The sequence below is a fragment of the Haliotis asinina genome, chromosome 2 (assembly GCF_037392515.1).
Source record: "Haliotis asinina isolate JCU_RB_2024 chromosome 2, JCU_Hal_asi_v2, whole genome shotgun sequence".
Classification (NCBI taxonomy): Eukaryota; Metazoa; Mollusca; class Gastropoda; order Lepetellida; family Haliotidae; genus Haliotis; species Haliotis asinina.
Genome location: NC_090281.1, coordinates 89,838,675 through 89,858,477, shown reverse-complemented (window position 1 = coordinate 89,858,477; position 19,803 = coordinate 89,838,675). Strand labels below are relative to the sequence as shown.

The following is a 19,803-nucleotide window of genomic DNA, read 5'->3' as shown; positions in this document are numbered from 1 at the left end:
AAGATATCAGTGAGGTTCCATCATGGTCACCACAAAATGTTTTTTTGTTTCGTACATGTTGAAAACCTGCAAAAATACAGAATGTGCTTATTTAACTTCTTTGTATTATATATGGATAAATAAAAAAAATAAACTCTGAAAGAAATAGTTTATTACTAAGTGTACTATCACAGATGTTGAAGGGTTACTATAATAAAAGTGAACAGTATACAATGCAGACAATTTGAACTCGTTAAGAAATACTCTGACACAGATGAACCAGCACCAACAACATAAAGAGATTCCAGCAATGTCATTAGAACAATTCAAGCAACATTGGGCATCAATACTGAAATTAATAGTTTACTCCGAATTAGAATTCTTTGCTGATGTTAAGACCTTTATATTTAAGAGTTATGTATTTGCTGCCGCTCACTGTTCAGGTTAACAAATGCTTCTACTGTGGAGCAGGTCAGACATCTTTACATTTACACTGATCCAGTCAACAAACACTTCTGACACAGAGCCTGATAGTACCAATATTGCTGTTGAGTCTGCAGTACTGACTCATGTAAGAATGTGATCATATAGTGTAAGTATCACATGGTCCCACTGTAATGTATTTTGTTACATCTACTGTAACATCCAAAGTGATGTCTGTGACAATGTGTACACGTCATTCCTCCATGTTTCCAGTGTGACCACAGAATCGGATCAGTTGAATATGAAACTGGTGCATTGCCCTGTCATTCTGTGAAGATTAAAAATTAAAATGAAATAAATAGAAAAAAGGATCAATTCATTACCTATGCTTGAATGTCATAACGAAGATGTTTAACGGTTTTGCCTCTAAGCTGGAAAACTACTGATAAGAAGACAATAGAGAGAACAGACATGTGTTCGATTGCTTAAATTGAAACATACAACAATGGTTACAAGATGCTGATGCATTTCCGTGGGGGTGCACATACATCAAAGGTTAGGGTGAAATAATCCTCTTGGAGGAAAAAATTGGGGGAGATGGAGATGGGGCACTGGATCTGCCCCTGATTTCATGCAGGTGATCAGGGGTACCAACTTAGGACCTCATGTTTACAGTGCTTTGGAGACTGCCTAGTAACATTTTGATAATGTGAGTTTTTGGTCAAATCAAATTTTCAAATAGTTTCACAGCACCAAAAATTTAAGGTTTTGATCTGGTTTTAAAAAATCATACATACCTCTGGTCCTATAAACTCTTCAAAACACTTGCTTGTCACATGAGATCTTGGCTGCACATTCAATATGGACATTCCTGTACAAATTCAAAGATCAAGATTTGAAAACATGTTTTCTGATACTTGATGAAAATTACAAAAACATGGAGGGGTTAACTTGAAAACTGATATCAATGCCAGATGCCATAAGTAAGATCATGAAATGGGATAGAGCAATCCCATGAGCTGTGGTAATACTATATCCTTCTCAATAAATTAAGTTTAAAATACCAAGTAACAATAAGTATGGCACAGTAAACTATGGTTGCATTTCAGTTATTTCGTCATGTTGAACTAACCAAATCTTGCTGTAAGAATTTCCTCATATATCCTGATGGCCATGACAGCATCCTCCTCTAGGACCTTGTGACGCAGACTGAGCTTTGCCTGGCCATGAGACAGGGACACACTGCAACAGAGTACAAACAGATTGTCTGACCAGGCTGCAAGAGACAGACACCCTGTAGAATTATGTACACACAGACTGTGTTTGGCCTGGCACGGTGAGGTGAAATGGGGTTTAACGTCTTATGATAATGTGCATGAGTGTGTATGTGTGGCTGCTTGTACTAGCCATACTGGTTTCATAGTGCTACCCCACTGAGATACCAGGACACAGTTAAGCATGAATACCCCACTGAAACACATCATACTAACTCCTTTGCAGCCATTAATGCCAGGCAAAGACAAAGTAAGTACCATATCTTAACATCTTTTCGTATGATGAGGACTAGGTTGAAACCCATGATCGTTCTGTGGGCACCACTACAATACCAAGGCATTTATCTAGCCTGGATTTCAGTGGGGTCACTCTGCACAGACTGTTTCTAACCTGGCTTTGAGTGGGGTCACTCTCAATCACAAAGTACATAGTCTGACCCATTCTTGAGCAGATACTTAGGAACAGTTAAAAACTCACAGAATACAACAGGGACACTGCAAAATACAAAATACACATATATTGTGCCTAATGGTGATTAGGGACACTCTCCAACATAGATTAAATAGTGATTAATATTAAAATCTGGTTTAGGACTTATTTGCATTAGACTTACCATAGCTTTTTATTTGGGAGAAACAAACCAAATAATACGCAATCCTAAATACTAAATGACATTTTTAACAATCTGATGGATGTCTTCAATTTTCAGTTTGTTTTTTTCATTAAAGTATTGTTACATGAACAATGGTGTACTAATACAGCTGGACAGAAAGTACACTGAGTATGATGATATGTCCTTGTATACCTACCTAGTGTATTACATGTCTCACATTATACACTGAAAGCGTGAAACAGAAATATTCATAGCAATGTAAGTGATGCACACATATTTGTTTTATCAATTTTTCTATTTTTAAACATCTACCTTTGTCATAATGTAGTATTTAATATTACTCAATGTTACAACAACTCAAATTCTTATATTCTGGCAGATGAAAACAACAATCATTTATGAAAACATAGTTTATTCCATTCAAGCACTAAATTCATCAAAAGCATTAACAAGATTGCAACTTGTTCCAAAGCACTATTAAATAATATTTACAGTTTCAGCTTGGACAGCTTCAGACTATTTCTCAATTCATTTTCATTGACCGAGTCCTTCCAAGCTACATACTGACTATGTAGTCATCTGTGTCAAGTACTGACCATGTCTTAATGGTTCTTTGAAACCAAAGACATGTGTATGTCTTTGTTTGAATTATTGCCTGTCCGTGTCTGGGCAGTAAGAGCTACCATCTGTCTCAGTGATTTGCCTACTCCAGATCTGAACACACTGGCAGGCAGTTAACACTGTACATTTGTAAGTAGGTTAATTCACCCATCTCAACGTTGGAATGATCACTGTCCCCTGAGGGAAATACAAGATGTCCATGTGCCTAGATCTCTCACATCCTCTTCAACACTGACATCAGTCTCTAGGTCTGTGTGTTGCTGGTCTAGTGATGAAGTAATGTCACCGACAAATGCTTGAACTTCCTGCCACTTGAGTGAACAGAAGACAGAGAACATCCTACGTACTCCTTCAAGGGCTGTCACACGCTCAGTCAATGATAGGCGACATGCTGTTGGGACTGTCTCAAGCTTATTGGTCAGTCGACTGATCTCATTATCTATGAAAAGAGGAAATTATATTAATACCATTCCAACTAAATTCATGTAATAACTTTGATAGAGACACCAAATTATGTTGCCATGGTGGTATTCAGCCTTTATGTTTAACAATACTTATCAAATTGATAATGTGTCAAAAAGTTTGATGGTTGATATTGCTGTGGAATTTAAATTTATGCAGGAAGAATTAATAATACAAGATTTTACAGAAAACAAATAGTAGTATGAATTTAATACAGTTGAATCACATAGGACACATTGAGATATTTAAAAAATATCTTATTCATGTCATCACTTCAGTACTCCTATGACATTTGAAGCTAACTAGCATCAGTACCATCCTTGAGATCAAGGGTGGGATTAAACTGGTTGTGGTTGTATATTAGTACCTCAGTGTGTGCCAAATCCTGAAGTATTACCTCTTTCAGGATAGGTTTCAGTTGTAAACATACGGATGAAACATTGGCTAAGATTACTTGATTGAACACCATTTTACAACGGAGAGAGTTCTATGGATATGTATCTTCTTATGATAATATTAAAAAGCAACATTTTGGTGTAGCTACTAACACCCTTTTCAAGCAAGTGATGTTACAATACTGCAAGTATACATTTTCATAGTAAAGTTGATTGACATACACACAATTAATAAATTTGATGTACATAGAACTATCCCAATTCAAAGATTTTTACATGACATTGATTGAGGAGACCTGGCTTCAGTTGATACCTACCAAGAGAATGTAGTTGCTGGGTGGCTGTGTTATGAGAGATGAGAAGACATCTTAGTTCATCTGCAGCAGCAACAGCATCCATCTTCCAGAATTGAGAATATAACAGCTAACACAAGTCACTAGTGTAACTACATGCAGCATATACTGCTCTTCCCGTCAGTACAGAATGACATGGCATCAGCTTGCACAGAATATATACTCAAGCTTAGGTGTTAGAAACTCATGTTAATGAAATTGTAATCTCCAGACAATAACAGATAGGCTATCACACTGGTACTTTGAAGTTAGTCTGTGTTTTCTTAAGGAGTAAGATCAAAGTCAAGCCTACACAAACAATCATGGATTGCTACAAAGATCAAAGATTAATTATCACTAATTCTTACCTAAAACAAACACATTAGTTCCAGTAAGAAGAATGGAATACAGCACTGAATGATAATAGAGGCAATGTTTTCACAAGTAAGCAGCTATCAAATTAACAGGTAAGAACAATGGGGTAATTATTTAACAGTGTAACACCTACAGTGTGAAGAGAAGCATTCCAAGCTGTTCGTGGTAATTGGAGACAATGACTTCATTAAGGTCTTTTGTTTTAAAATTGGTAATTGGCTGAAGTTCTAAAACATACTGGAAATGTATGTCTGAACAATTTGTAAGTATTTCATAAGCATATGTCTGCTCAAGAACAAAGGCATTTAAAAAAGTCAAACAAATCATTATCAAAATGCAAGAGAGAAGCAGGTGTCAGTGTGTTGTATGTGTGCTTTTTCATGTGTGAAAAGAATGCTACCTGACTAGCGTTACTCTTGTCTAAAAATTATATATAATTCCACAAAATGGGATGTTCCTGCCAGTTTGAGAGATTTAAACTGTTAAGTTTATTTAGGTATTTTTAAAACAATTCTTGAAAAAAATACAGGGAGAAAAAACAAGCAAACACTAGAAGCAATGCATGCTCTATTTGGGATCTTTCTTTGTAAAGTACAGATTCTAGTACTTTTCTGGATTGTGTCCTATCTGGGATTTTAAATCACACTCTTATAGTGAAGCTTGAAATATTCATAAGGGTTAGATCTTGGCACTTACAGTGTTTGCAGGGCAGTGACAGGAACGCCTGTGCCAGACTCTGAACAAGCTCGTGTCTTTCTACTGGCAATAAGGGAGAAAAACAAGCAAACGCTAGAAGCAATGCATGCTCTATTTGGGATCTTTCTTTGTAAAGTACAGATTCTAGTACATTTCTGGATTGTGTCCAATCTGGGATTTTAAATCACACTCTTATAGTGAAGCTTGAAATATTCATAAGGGCTAGATCTTGGCACTTACAGTGTTTGCAGGGCAGTGACAGGAACGCCTGTGCCAGACTCTGAACAAACTCGTGTCTTTCTACTGGCCTGGAAGTACATCTGTAACAGGTGCAGGGCTTCACCAGTCATCTTGGTTCTATAGCTGCTCAGGTACTGGAAAAACTGCGTTCCAAAATTGTATATTGGTAAATAAGTACAGGATTTTGTGAAAAAATACGCTAATCACATCTGTTACCTGACAAAGTTGAAATTCTCATTCTATTTTATCAATATTCTAAAAGAAAACACACATAGTGTCATTCTACAAATGATTTCACTCCAGGAATATACTGATTTGATATTTCCACATGAAAACCATATTTCACTTTCAAAACCATTACACAATGTAATGAGTAAGACAGTAACAGAAAATCCAAACTTTAGCTGACATCAAGCCTGTCATACAGGTGTTGAAACAAATATACCCAACAGAGCCAATGCAGAGGTTGAACATTTGAAAAGTGTATATGATCCACAATTTCTGAAAATTAAAAAAAAGTTTCCAGGTTCTTATTTAATATTTCTGTAGACATTAATTTACTGACTGTCTTATTTGTTCATTTCTGAAACTAGCTGTTTGTCTAGTCAAAGTTCAAAGTCCACATCTCCTTTTCATAAGGATACACTATGTACATAATATTCAATTAAATTTGTTCTTTCAAAAGTTACAGGTGTCATTTTCCTCCATAACATTTCAAAGATAATTCAGCTTCTATCAGGTCTTGGGACAATAACATCTATTTACAAATATGTAAAAATACTTTTGCTTGTATATACAACTGTTGAAATATATTGGCAATCATTTTGACTTCAAGTTATTGGTTAAACAAATGTACATATATAATCAGCTTAAGATGGAAGCCCCGCAATCATGACTCACCTGCCTGAAGTCGTCAGCTGATACAGGTAGTTTGTTTTTCCGCTGTTGAGATTCCATAGACTGTACTAGAACCTGGCTGGCTGTGAGGGTATTGACCTCCTCTCTTGTCACTTCGTCATCAACATCGGTGTAACAGATACACCCAAACCCACTGCACAAATGACACCAAACTTCTATCAGTTGAAGTACTTCAACAGTCCATACATATGGGCATACTAAAGTGCACAAATATCAGTAAAAAGATAAGTGAAATTTGTTTTATTGGTGTTATGGAAAGCAACATTACAAAGGTCTGCTAAACTCTGTGGCACTTGATGGGCATTTAAAAGTTGGAAGGTAGCATAGCATAACATGTGGGCATTTAAAAGTTGGAAGGTAGCATAGCATAACATATGGTATGGTGCTCACTTCTTTAATATTTACAACACAATGTTTCTGGGCTACCTGACTTGCCCCTTCATCAGGTGAACAGACATAACTGATGAAGCCCAGGAACTTCCTGGTAAAATTAGAAAAGTTGTAAATATATTCTATACATTGTTATGGCTGTGGCATTAAATTGATGTCAGGTATTCACTAAATCAATGTTTATCTTTTTCTCTCACATGGAAAGCAATAGTAAATGCCAGTTATTTCTGAATATTTTCTACTAACATCTTTACGTTGTGTTGAGATAGTTAAACATACAGCCAAGAAAAATAGTGACTTTACTCCAACATTGATTTTGCAATGATTCCAGAGTCCTGATGACTGAACAGATCGTCAGATGTATTTCCTTTGTTGGGTGTGTTGTCCGAGTACCCCCATATCTGGCAAGTGAGGGGTTGAACTGTGCGCTGGGGGAGGCCACCAGTGTGTTTAGCGGCAAGCTCCAGGTACACTTTAGCACTGCCAAGTACTGCCAACAGTCAATGCAACTTGTTAGTTTAGCACTACCAACACACAACAGATCTAGGTACTGTATTACACTGGTAAAGATCAAGTTGTCACACCATGTCATTACCAAGCACTACAAACACACTGTTAAACATACTAAGGCATGTAGTGCCAACAATCAACACACCTCGGTACTGCCAACAATACATCTTAGTACTGTCATATACAACCAACCATGAACACAACATTCATATACTTAAAGGTCACATGCAACCAAAAAAATCAAACATAATTAAAACACATTTATCACTTATTCATGACATATAATATACATTGCTGCTTTTAAAAAAACAAATAAACACAATTATAAGTGTACAATCGCGATTCAAAAGTGCAATATTTTGTACTTGGGCGTACTTCCCCCGAAACGAAGCCCTCGGGAGGCCGAACCCAGTCATAGTGGGTGGATATGCACTCAAGTGTAACGACGGCTTCCGATTGGCTGTTTCATTTGCTGATATGCTATGTACTTGTTTGTGTACACAACCAAGATTAGACTACTGCTCACGACCTCAGACGCTGGGCATGCATACTGTTTCAAGCTCTGCGAACCTATTCACTGCGCATGCGTTATGGATGCAGCGCAGCAGAGCTATTGAAACCAGTTTTCCCCCCAGCGCTGGGGGGAATTTAGTGAAACGTTTGAACTCCGATTTCGCGGGCTTTTTTTTCATTGCGTTTTTTTCAACTTTATAGGTTGAATTGGCATTTTTTATGATTTGTTTCGGTAAGTGCTTACCGAAAGGTACCAGAATCTGCAAAGTTGTGTTTTACGTTGCATGTGACCTTTAATGGTTCTTCAAATGTCCCTCTTTGTAGGGTGTGTACCTGCTTGCAGTTTTTCCTGGACCTTCCTCTTTAGCCTGCCCAGCTCCCCCAAGAAACACACTCCTCCGGATGCCAACAACAAGGAACCACCTATAACACACAACTTTAGTCTGGTATCAACACCAGATTCTCACATCATATCCCTCCCCAATAAAAATCATGCTGTTGTGAGATAGCTGGAATCATCCATCAAGATCCTGCTACCTGATGAGGAGGATGATGATGACCAATGGTTTGTTTGTCCAAGTCTAGTGTAATTTAGCAGACATTTTTGTTCTGCCAAATTCAGACAATTATGTTACATAAATGATCTCCATATTAGTTACCAGTACCAGGTAATGGTGTCAAACTGTGTTCATGGTACAATGTCAGCAACAAGGTCAAACACACTGAAATCATAAAATCATTAGTTTAGGTAGAAAGAGCCTTGTGGGTCTGTTACAGATCCCCTTTCCAATAGGATGATAATAACACTACAACACTTCAAATTGCATGTTTCAGCATGGGAGTTACGATCACTTTGTAGAAAAGAATAAAGAATATTGGATTAAATTAGATCCACCTTCTGTTTATCTTGTTTCACAATTTTATTTAGATGCCATATGATACAGGAACATGGAAAATACTTCTGAAAGAAACATGTTTGGCATGTCTGCAATGACTCACCTTCTATGAAGTATGGGGCAGTCTCTTGCCTGTCGCTGATGACTTTGCCAGTGAGATGACTGCCTGTCATGTGACACACACCCCTGTCACAGAACTGGCGGCCATAGTCCATGAGTCTCTGTATCACCTCCACTTCTCTGCCAATGCCAAGTATGTGCAGTGGTTTCTCCTAGAACAAAAACAAAAAATACTGTGACAACATAAATCAGGGAAGTATCATTCAAGCTTTATCCCACATGATTTCAAAGACCTTGATGATTATCACTAATGACTTCAGCCTTACTGTGGCTGAAAATCTCCCAGTCAATATTTCCAATCTTCTAATTACTGAAGTAACCAAGGATGCTATTTGCGAGTACAGTGATGCTTTTCTGGCATGTTCTTCAAGAGCACTTAAAATCATCAAGAGCAGTTATCATAATTAGATCATTCTAGGCAGGAAATATGTGTAAAATACAGACCTCTGATACAGTTGCTAAACTCAGCATTAGTCCAAGTTTCAGATGTAGGTAAGATCCAGGTGGGGCAATTTCTCCTGAAAAAAGGTAATGTAAATCATAGCTGGCATCTCAAAATTTTCCCAAACTGATGCAATACCAGAAAGTGATAATCATTACATGTTTTCATTGTTTGTTGCATAGACGATTGAATGATTCCAGCTACATGATGTTAGTCTGAAATAATAAAGTCAGAACCAGAAACTCCAGTGACTGACATTATGAGAGTGGATCAACATAACTGTAATGTGATGACCAAGAACAACCAAGTCAGCATTACAGGAAACCCAAATGCTTCCACTTTGTTACAAATGTTGTTCCATTTTGCTAGATGTATGTGATTTACTGTAAATAACGTATCTGCGTTTGTATGATCTTTGGATACAATGCTGGAGGACATTCATTCATTCATTCATTCATTCATTCATTCATTCATTCATTCATTCATTCATGGGTACAAATGGTAGCAAAAGACTTAGGTGAAAGAAGTATACATTCCCAACTTCTGAATATCACATAGCACTTTTGAAAGAAGGGAGTAAAAGAAGCTGTTTGTCTATTCTACAATAACCACTAATTACAACTTTACCCCCAAACACATAGGCAAGACTGAGGCTGAAGCTCCATGGGGAGTCCCTCCTGTCTGTGTACAGGCACAACAAACTCTCAGGCAGAACTGATGGCATCAGGGGATGGACAATATGTGATGTCTGAATAAACAATGGTCATGTGAAGAATAATGACATCTGAGTGTTGTAACAATACATGATAAGTATTCCACTTAAAACACTACTTGTCTGCAGAATGCTTTTAATCAGGTGTAATGACACTATAGATTACAAAAAAATATATATATATTCATGAAATAAACTAGGGTTCAAAAGAAACACCACCTTAATAAAAACGACTGTAAATTGTCAAAATAACTGTCAGTCTGTTTGAAACTAGCTAAAAACACATATCTCAAACACAACATGTCTATTCCCAGTGAACATTGCATTTTGTATTTCGTGAAAAAAAAAAAGAATTTACATGAATAAAAAGGAAAGTGTGAACAAAATTACCAGTATCAAATTAGGGTATAAAAGCTAACCAGGTTTATTCTCTCACATCATTTTAACTGATTGACAACCAGGAGCATGCCTTAACACCAGAGCAGAGGGAGAGAGCAATTGGTATTTTAAGATAGAAGAGACACAAGAGCATGTGGTTAGGACCATGGGATGCTGCAAATCCACAATCGGAAGACTTGTCACACGTCTACGACAGACTGGCAGTACTGCAGACAGGCAAAAGAGTGATAGACTGATGGTCTCTACCCAACATGAACGGTGGTATTTACAGGTGTTGCGCTTCAGGAACTGATATATCACTGTGGCATCATCAAGTACCAACAGTATTGGACATCCAGTCTGCAGACAACTCCGCATTCATGGTGTCTGTGCTGATCGACCTTTCAAGGGCATGACGCTGACGAGCCAACATCAATATGCCAGACTGAGATGAACCAGGACTGTGCCACAATGGCAGCAGTGAAACCTGCGAAGAGTGAACTTTGGTGATGAAAAAAGTTCCAGCTCTTCAAGATCTATCCCCAATTAAGCACCTTTGGAAATAACTGGGACATCGTATTCAAAAATGCCCAAATCAGACAGTGACAAGGAACGTTTTGGCAGTTGCTCTGCTAAGGGATTGGTGCAGGATCCCTAATCAAGATGTCAGAAGTCTCAGATACTCAGTTCGAGGCCGGGTTTGAGCCTGCATCCATGCTAGATAGATAGATAGATAGATAGATAGATAGATAGATAGATAGATAGATAGATAGATAGATAGGAAGGATGTTTATATAGTGCACATATCCACCCACTAGTGCGTGCTCAAGGCGCTGGTATTTTTCCCTCGATCACTCAATCTCAACAGCACATCGTATGTCAATCTCCCTGGTGAGTATACAACTCTTGCTGCCACTAGGCGCACCGAGTGTATTGTGGCTCTCTCATCCTAACAAGATACCCAGCTGACAGATGGGTGGACTGGGACACATGGTTACAGCACTTTGTCTTAGTTTACTGCTGTACCCGCAACTAGGTGTATGCACATGTTCATGTGGCCACCATCTGGTCATATACCAACGGACTCGTGGGTTCTTTTAAGTGCACAGGGTTGTGTACTGTACACTAGGGTTTGTGACAACACTGAAAGAGTCAGCACACAATGCTGACTCCAAAGTTTTTACACCCGGTCACAGGTGGGCTCAATCCCAAAACCTCAACCTCGCTGGATCACTAGCCTGGCGCCTTAGTCAGCTCGCCCACCATGCTAGAGGTGGCCACACCTAGCATTGAACAATATGTGCTGCCGAGAAAGTTGTAAAAGCTCCAAGTCGATTCTGCATTGGTGACTGAATACTGCATAATGCACCCCAGTATCATTCATGTGATCTTAGATCATGAGCTGCATCGTTTTTTTCTTGCTATCCATTTAATACTGTAAGTGAATGATTGATTTTTGCAATGAAACATTTAGTACCGGTATTACCATATTTGGTGGCATTTCTTTTGGAAGATAGTTTATTTTTGTTTTGGGTTAAGAGAGAAGGAAGTAGTTTCTTACCTCTATAATGTTATTGGCCTGCAAAATGACAAAAATGATTGCATGATTGTAATCACACAATACTCTGTCAATAAACTAATTTTGAACAGAGTACTTTAGCTTCTTTAAACATCATCACACCTTTATCACATATACTAAATGAATTCATAGAAAGCAGCATGCTGACGTAAAAAAACCCAACATGAAGCAGGTATGACATACTGAAATAATAAAGTAAGCAACGTAAGTTCTGTCCTGTCCTGAAAACTTTAAAAACATTTTCTTCTTCAATTTCCAGTGTGTTTTATATTCTCCCAACACTAACCTCTATGGCAAGGCTGACCATCTCACCAGTGATGTTTTTCCTCACCATGCCAATTATTTGGTACTTCTTTCCTATCTGAATCTTCTCACAAAGTTCATCTAGAAAGTAAATGACCAGTTATATTGTAGTTTAAGATAGTGCTTCTGATGTTGAATGCAGTCATCATAGAGGATGAAATGACAGTATATGTGTGTATGATGAATGTATGTTCATTATATATCCATACTGAGGCTCAATGGGTTCATGAAGTAGAAAATGATCGGTGGAAACCTTTAATTGACTACTCCTCATGATGTACATGGGACCAAAATACTCCTTTGATTCTTAATAGTTTCACAGGCAGAACAGTGACCTCTCACATATACTGGAACAGCTTGGACTCGCTGCCTGCTCTTGACATTGATGACATCATGGAAGCAAGCTTCATGAACAACCTCCGCTAAAAGTTTATCTGAAATAGAAATTATTACTCTGCGACCTAATTTAAAATATAAAATCATTGTTTTCAGAAAATTTTGAAATGGCAATATTTTAAGAACCCTCTGGTAAATTTGAAATTTTATTTCACTTACCAATACACAATTTTCAAGCAGAATTGTGGAGGGTAAACATAATTTCAGGTGATTAATGAATTCTACAAGATAATGAATGCTGCTCTTAGACATATGTTGAAAATGATATTTCTATTAATCTGATGATTAAAATACCTGAACACTAACATGAAGGATACACAATTAATCTACTTCTTTAACATTAAAGAAGTTGTAAATCCATACCATTTGTTGTCATGTCAAATCTAGTGCCGTAGCAGTCTTTATCAAATCGTGTCTGATGCATTACATCAATAGGTCCAATTTCAGCCACTTGTTCAAGGTTTTTGCTGACTTGAATGTGAGTAAGTTAAAGCTGAGGTTACCACTGCCTTGAACACCATTTCAGATATATAATGGCATCTCATCTTACTGCTGGAGGAAAGTGATGCATTCATGTCAGACACCTACCACAGAGAAACCCATGAACACTGGTATGGTGCTAATGAACCTCAACATGTAACAGGGGCAAACTAGGACTCCAGTCACAGGTGTTTGTTGTGGCCAAGGGAGGCAAACTGCAGCAACTTAGATAACTGGGTCGTCCATGACTCTTCTTGAAGATGTAAGCATGGCAATCAACAATCAATAGTACATGTACACATTAACCTCAAAATCCAGTGGTAATGATAATTAAGTATACCAAATGATAGCCTAACCTGATATATTCCGAGAACTCTTGTCTTCCTCTAAGACTGAACCACATGCACTACATCTGAAGTCATTTCTGTCCAAAAAGGATGGTAAGTTCAAATGCAGTCAAACAGGTTTTTACATTGATGTTCATATAAGAGCCAAGAATATGTATACACTGACAACTTACAATGAGCTCACAAACGCTAACGTCATCACAAAATGGAGACAATCTGTTAGACTCATCTGATTGTTAAGCATAAACTTTCCTGTAAACACTAATACATTATGAAAATGACGTCCGCTATCAGTGTTTGAAATTGAGTTGATTCTGAACTTTACAGATTCTTTAAGGCTCTTGTAATAAAAATTTGAGTGAGGGAATGAATATAAAAAATGATCTGGGATTAAGGCCACTGACAAGAGTATATTTGATGGAATGCAATCATTTGATAATATTTAGTATGAATATATACATGTATCACAAAGGTAAATAACACCAAGCAGGGCACATTTACATTTATCCAGATCTGTCATGTATTTATGTTCACTGTATTTTGAATATTTGTGCTTTGTAGACAAAACAAATGAATATTTTGTAAACATCTGAACCAGGAAAAAAAAACAAGGACGTCTCACCTTATTGTCTGTGTCTCTGAGGCTCCAGCAATGTGAACCCTGATGAACTTGTGTCCCTCATTTCCTTCACATGCAGGGTGGGGACATACATAACGTGTGCTTTGACTGAAAAATGAACATAAGATGGACAGTGATTCTTCATTGCACATGTATCACAAAGTCAGTGCAAATTTGTTACTTCACCCTTCACACAGTGTCTGAGAAATATGACAATTAAACGTCATGGTTTTAAAATACAAACTACATTGTTGTCTAACTTTGAGTCAATGACACCCTGTCTGAATTGTGGATAACACTATATATTTTCAAGGTTCTGTCCTGCTGTCAAACAAAGTTTTCTTGCAAAGGACTGGATCTATTGCCTTTAACAGGGGAAACAGGAAACTTGTGAATTATAAAAAACATATATATATAGATTTTCAAGGTTCACAGGTTGCACTGTTTATGCAATCATTGAACAGCTTTGCCGGGCAGCTCATCTGAAATAGTCAATAAATGTAGCGGAGTGAGTGAGTTTGTTCTAACACTGCTTTGACAGAATGAATCCAACTACATCATGGCTCACTGTGGAAGAAATGCCACAAGTAACACAGATGTTACCAGCTAACACTCACAGTATGGACATTGGATTCAAACCCATGACTAGTGACAAAGAAACGCAACTATGCTCAGAAACAAATGGGCAAGCCAAACCATCACTTAAGGTTGTGCTGTCGAGAAATTTCCAGTCAAAATGACAAACATAACTGAAGTTATATATGGATATTACAACAATTAGACTATCTTCAGGGTACATATGGCACTCAACTGAATCAGGAACATATGTTATTACACATATTTAACATGATTTTACATGGATTCTTGTATGACTTACGTATATTTTGAAATTCCTGTAATTCCAGTGACAACACCATCAAACTTGATATAGTTACAACTGCCAATATTCCTAGATAAATCTTTCATGCACTTGATTCTGCAACTAAAATAAGAATGGAATTAAATGTTATAAAGTGTTCAGTTTCAATTACTAAAAGTGTGTATTTATCCAGGGATTGGGAAAAGCAGGGCCTTGAGCCAGTTTTTACATTAGAATGGAAAATGTACCATTAAAAATTTTAAAGTTAAATACTATTGATACAAGAGCAGTGGTCTATTCTAAATTTAGAAAATGGCTAGTATTCCTAAAAATAACCCAATGTCAAATTTCTTTATCCCAATCAATGTAGATCCTACAGAAAACGATCTTAAATTTCAAATCTTCTTAGTGATACAACAGTGGTTACTAAAAACTAGTTTCTAAAAACTGGATAAAGTGACATACTGAGAAACATTATGTTAGTTGGAGATTCATCTACAATTTTGTCATATCCTTACACACATAGGTTGTTCATTGTTTTACCCAGCAATAATCAATACTCCAAATATATCGAGGTAGAATGTGGAAAATGGTTCCATGGAAAACAAAACAATACAAGAAGTCAAAGTCATTAAGATCCCTGCAATGGCAAAGTACTCTTCATGAATATATCTGCTAGTTATGATGTTGTGACAAAGAGGAAGGAGAGTATTGAAATATTTTATTCACATTTCCAAAACAACCAAAAGGCACCAGTACACCACCAGACCAATCTATGTACCAAGTTTGAGGCAGAAATATTGAAAGCTTATTCAGTTCTTCTCTGGAAAATAGCACCACCACCAACTTCAAAGCCAAATTTGTTGCCATGAAACACAAGAATATATTTTATTGAGAATTCCAAACCTACTAAATGGCACAGTACACCACAAGATCCATCTATGTGCCAAGTTTGGTGAAATAATTGTGAATGGTTTTGAAGTTCTGGTCTGGAAAAGAGCACACCTACCAAATTCAGTCAATGTCCAACTTGTTGCCATGGGAACACAAAAAATATTTTATTCAGAATTCCAAACGTACCAAAAGGCACCAGTACACAAACAGATTTATCTTAGTGCCAAATTTGGTGAAGAAATAGTGAAGGGTTTTGAAGTTCTGCTCCGGAAAAGACAAATGTGCATGGACACAAGGACGCACGGACACACAAACAGAGTGTATTTTAATATCCCCCACAAAATGCGTTGTGGGGGATAATTATGAACAGCTTGTTACATCACTCTAGTACAGAGACAAGTGAAAGACTTTGTTAACATCAAATACCTGCGACGATTCCTGCGACACGCAACAGTGTTTTGAGGACATATTCTAGTCACCCATGAGGTTATACAGGAAAGCTAAGAATATTAATACAAATTCATTTTGAAAATCTGAAGAAAGCACAGTACAGTGTCAAAAACATTACAAAAAGCTGCCTTCAAACACAGATTATCCCTTTTCTGCATCCTACCTTTCTAGTGGACTTGGCAGGCTGGACAGTTTCAGCACAACTGAGATCTGGGACAAGGTAGTGTCACTTGGTAGAAGCTCCAACTCCTGAGCAGTCTGGAACACTATCTGCAAAAGTAAAGTTACACTGACTATGCTCTTTGACAAACAAAGACTGACTGAAGATACCACCAATGACTTCACTCGATTCATATGGGAAACAGAACTGGTTTAGTGTGATGTGCAAAGCTATCTTAATGAATAGTAAATATGTAAATACCTCTAAAATCAAAATCATCCTATGAAATATGTCCTATCTTCTACAACATGATAACTTTATTATTAGCATTTTGAAATTCCCTTTTCCTATCACTGACATAACTATTACAATGAAAGAAAATGGAAAAGAGTAATATAAATTGAAATATTTTAAACAGTTGTTGCTAACAGTATATTTTCTAAATCCCACTTACTTCTTGGAAGATCTCAGTGGCCTTCAGAGGTTTCAAAAGCACTAAATTTCCAAGTGCAGCTGAAAAGTGGTGCACAAGATGTTTCATGGGATATATCACTTTACCTCATGTACACATAAAACAGATTTTAGAAAAACACATTGATTTCTTTCTAAATTGAATACCTCCAATGTTGTTATGATTACAGTGAATAATTTCCCTAAGAGAATTAGGGATTCCACTATATCCCGGTGGGTGAGTGAACTGGTTAAAGTGCCAGGCTAGTGATCCAGCAAGATTGAGGTGACGGGATCGAGACCACTTGTGACCGGGTGTCAAAACCTTGGAGTAAAAATATTGTGTGCAGACTCTTTCAGCATTGTCACAACCCCTAGTGTACAGTACACAACCCTGTGGACTTAAAAGAACCCACAAATCTACTGGTATATGATCAGATGGTGGCCACATGAATACATGCATACACCTAGCTGAGGGTGCAGCAACATGCAGTAAACGTGGACAAAGTACTGTGACTACGTGTCCCAGTCCACCCACCTGTGAATTGGGTACCTTGTTAGGATGAGATTGCCACAACAAAACTCAGTGCGCCTAGTGGCAGCAAGAGTTGTATACTCCCCAGGGAGATGAGATTGATAATACAATGTGACGTTGAGACTGACATCCAGTGATCGAGGGAACCATATACCAGCGCCTTGAGCAAGCACTAGTTGCATGGATATGTGCGCTATATAAATATACTGTAATATATACAAAGGTGTTAAAAGCAGTGTCCAGTGGATGTACTAAAGTGCCCCCAACTCTCTTGCTTATTATTTTTAACACCATCTTCAGTGACAAAGAACTGATACCAGGTATGGTGCAACAAATTGTATTTATCTGTATCAAATAGTTCACAAAACTGTAATTCAAGTTGAAGTTTTAAATGAAGATTATGGTTGTTTGAAACTAAATACCATTTAATTCTGTAAGTTCCGCTGGGTCCACATCAATTTTAAAATGATACACCAACAGTTCCTGAAAAGAATGCAATGAGATTGAACAGTCTTACCACAGCTTAGGATTAGAAAAAGCTGAAAATGTATCAACAGTTTTTTATGTTTGTGATCACTTTCTTGGCAGGATAATAACTTTTTTCAGAATATTCCTTATCATGAATTTATGCAAGGACTGTCATCATAGCTTTGATTACTTTATTTAATTTCACATATGAAACACTGAGTCAAAATTCAATTAGTTTTTCATGCAAACCGTCAGCAGACTGAAAACATTACACAAAGTATAATTATGTAATTAAACTGTCATTCTGAAGGTACATCAATGAAAACAGATTTAAAGAGGAACCTCTCCTGTGCTGTATTTACAGCAAGTTGTTTTCACATATTGGAGGTGATCAATGCTGTCAAGGTAGGTTAATGCTGACTGTACTAGGCTGAAACGATTATAGAGGTCCTCCATGTGTACTGGGTGTTCATGCTTCTCATGTGTGTTGTTCCATTCTGATGTCAATAACCTTGAATTGATGATAACAAAGGATATAACGGTAAATAAAACTATCTACATTTAAAATAACCAAAAACAAAACTGGTTTTATTACCTGAACTGAAAAATATTAATGGAATGTACTTTTGCAACATGGGAACTGTCTTTGAAAGTGACAGGGTCTTTGCTAGAGACAAAGACCATTTACATTTTCAGCAATATTTTCACACAATTTTGATTTTCTTTTGGACCTCTATCTGTGTGCAACATTGGCCACTAATCCAAGTCTGACCCTGAATGCCCAGCTTAACTGAATGAACATATGACACCAAGCCCTACTGAAAATCATGCTGAGAAACAAGTGTGGGCTATAATCTATCTTTTGCACTGATATCAGCACCTGATTTGATTTAGGACATTTAAGAGTACAATTAGTCAATGTAGAAAATGAATCGATCTAAAAACCTGACATGAGACTAATTTTGTATATAACAGTTTTCTTCTAGTATAATATAGGAATTCTAAAACCTGTCAAATTTGTATGTGATGGTCTGCCAGTTTCATGCCAGTTTCATGTCTTCCAGCAAAGAGTTACTGCTGTGGGCAACGAGTAACTACAGGGATTAAACTAATCTAAACAACTTTAATCCTGTGAACAGAGACCACATATCGGTATATGGTCTTTGCCGTGAAGCATCATGGTGAGAAGTTGGCTGATATTTAGAGGCAACAGAGACCATGGTCTCTGGTGGCAATCCCGAGACTGATATTGTGTCGTCCCATTATAACTGAGAATAAGACTATCTAATGAATGCAAACTTTCGATTCAGGACTACTGTGTCTGACACTGCCACTGCTGAAGATCCAAAGAAAACAAGCAAGTTCAAGCATCGAAGCCTGAGAGAATGATGTTAACGGTTACCTTGGCAATTCGAATCATGTGACGGTGAAGTTATTCGACATGTAGGGATGACAGAATTTGAAAATGCCTACGACATATAAATACGGTGACTGTGAGTAGGCCACGCCATCAACCCACTGGAAAACACAGCAGACGGACGTCAGCACGTGCTAGCGTAAACATTCGTATTTGACGCTGGACTAACTTTCGATGGGAGCGGAAGGCACTCAAGCGAATGAACTATGAAGTTATTACTTCGGTTACATATTGAAGTGAAACGATTGACTTAAGGACAAGAAAATGGGTTCTTCAAGTGCTTTAAATATATCATGTATGCGGACAATGGACATCTGACCAGGCTTAGATTTGGAACGTGTGAGTGAATGTACTTTTACGCCGCTTTTAGCAATCTTCCAGCAATGACATGCTGGGGAACAGTGGACTCCGTTCACTTTCAGTTAAAGAAATCTGAATCAACTCAAGTTACATATTTTCACTAATACACATGCGGGTTATAATTACTTGCCTCGTCCCCACGATTACGTCTATTCATGAGACCCCATATGCCAGTCTCTTCAAGATGCGGAACACT

The 19,803-nt window shown here is 37.4% G+C and overlaps 1 protein-coding gene across 1 annotated transcript; it reads right to left on the bottom strand.

The window, feature by feature from the left end:
- Positions 1-134: 134 nt before the first annotated feature.
- On the bottom strand, positions 135-19,388 carry LOC137274561 (minichromosome maintenance domain-containing protein 2-like). Its single transcript, XM_067807815.1, has 20 exons — positions 19,233-19,388; positions 17,785-17,845; positions 16,832-16,890; positions 16,381-16,487; positions 14,892-14,996; positions 14,018-14,122; positions 13,405-13,472; positions 12,508-12,606; positions 12,156-12,253; positions 11,852-11,869; positions 9,828-9,948; positions 9,203-9,276; positions 8,742-8,910; positions 8,076-8,165; positions 7,023-7,209; positions 6,312-6,462; positions 5,412-5,554; positions 1,535-1,644; positions 1,200-1,273; positions 135-730 (listed from the first exon to the last, which is right to left on the bottom strand). The coding sequence occupies exons 1-20, from the start codon at positions 19,248-19,250 to the stop codon at positions 656-658; spliced, it is 1,932 nt and encodes a 643-aa protein (XP_067663916.1). The 5' UTR covers positions 19,251-19,388; the 3' UTR covers positions 135-655.
- Between the last annotated feature and the right edge of the window lie 415 nt (positions 19,389-19,803).

Coding starts and splice junctions, on each gene's coding strand:
- LOC137274561 (XM_067807815.1), bottom strand. Junction 16,488..16,831: donor CCACTGAGATCTTCCAAGAA/GTAAGTGGGATT, acceptor TTACTTTTGCAG/ATAGTGTTCCAGACTGCTCA. Junction 9,277..9,827: donor TCTTGCCTATGTGTTTGGGG/GTAAAGTTGTAA, acceptor ACCTTTTTTCAG/GAGAAATTGCCCCACCTGGA.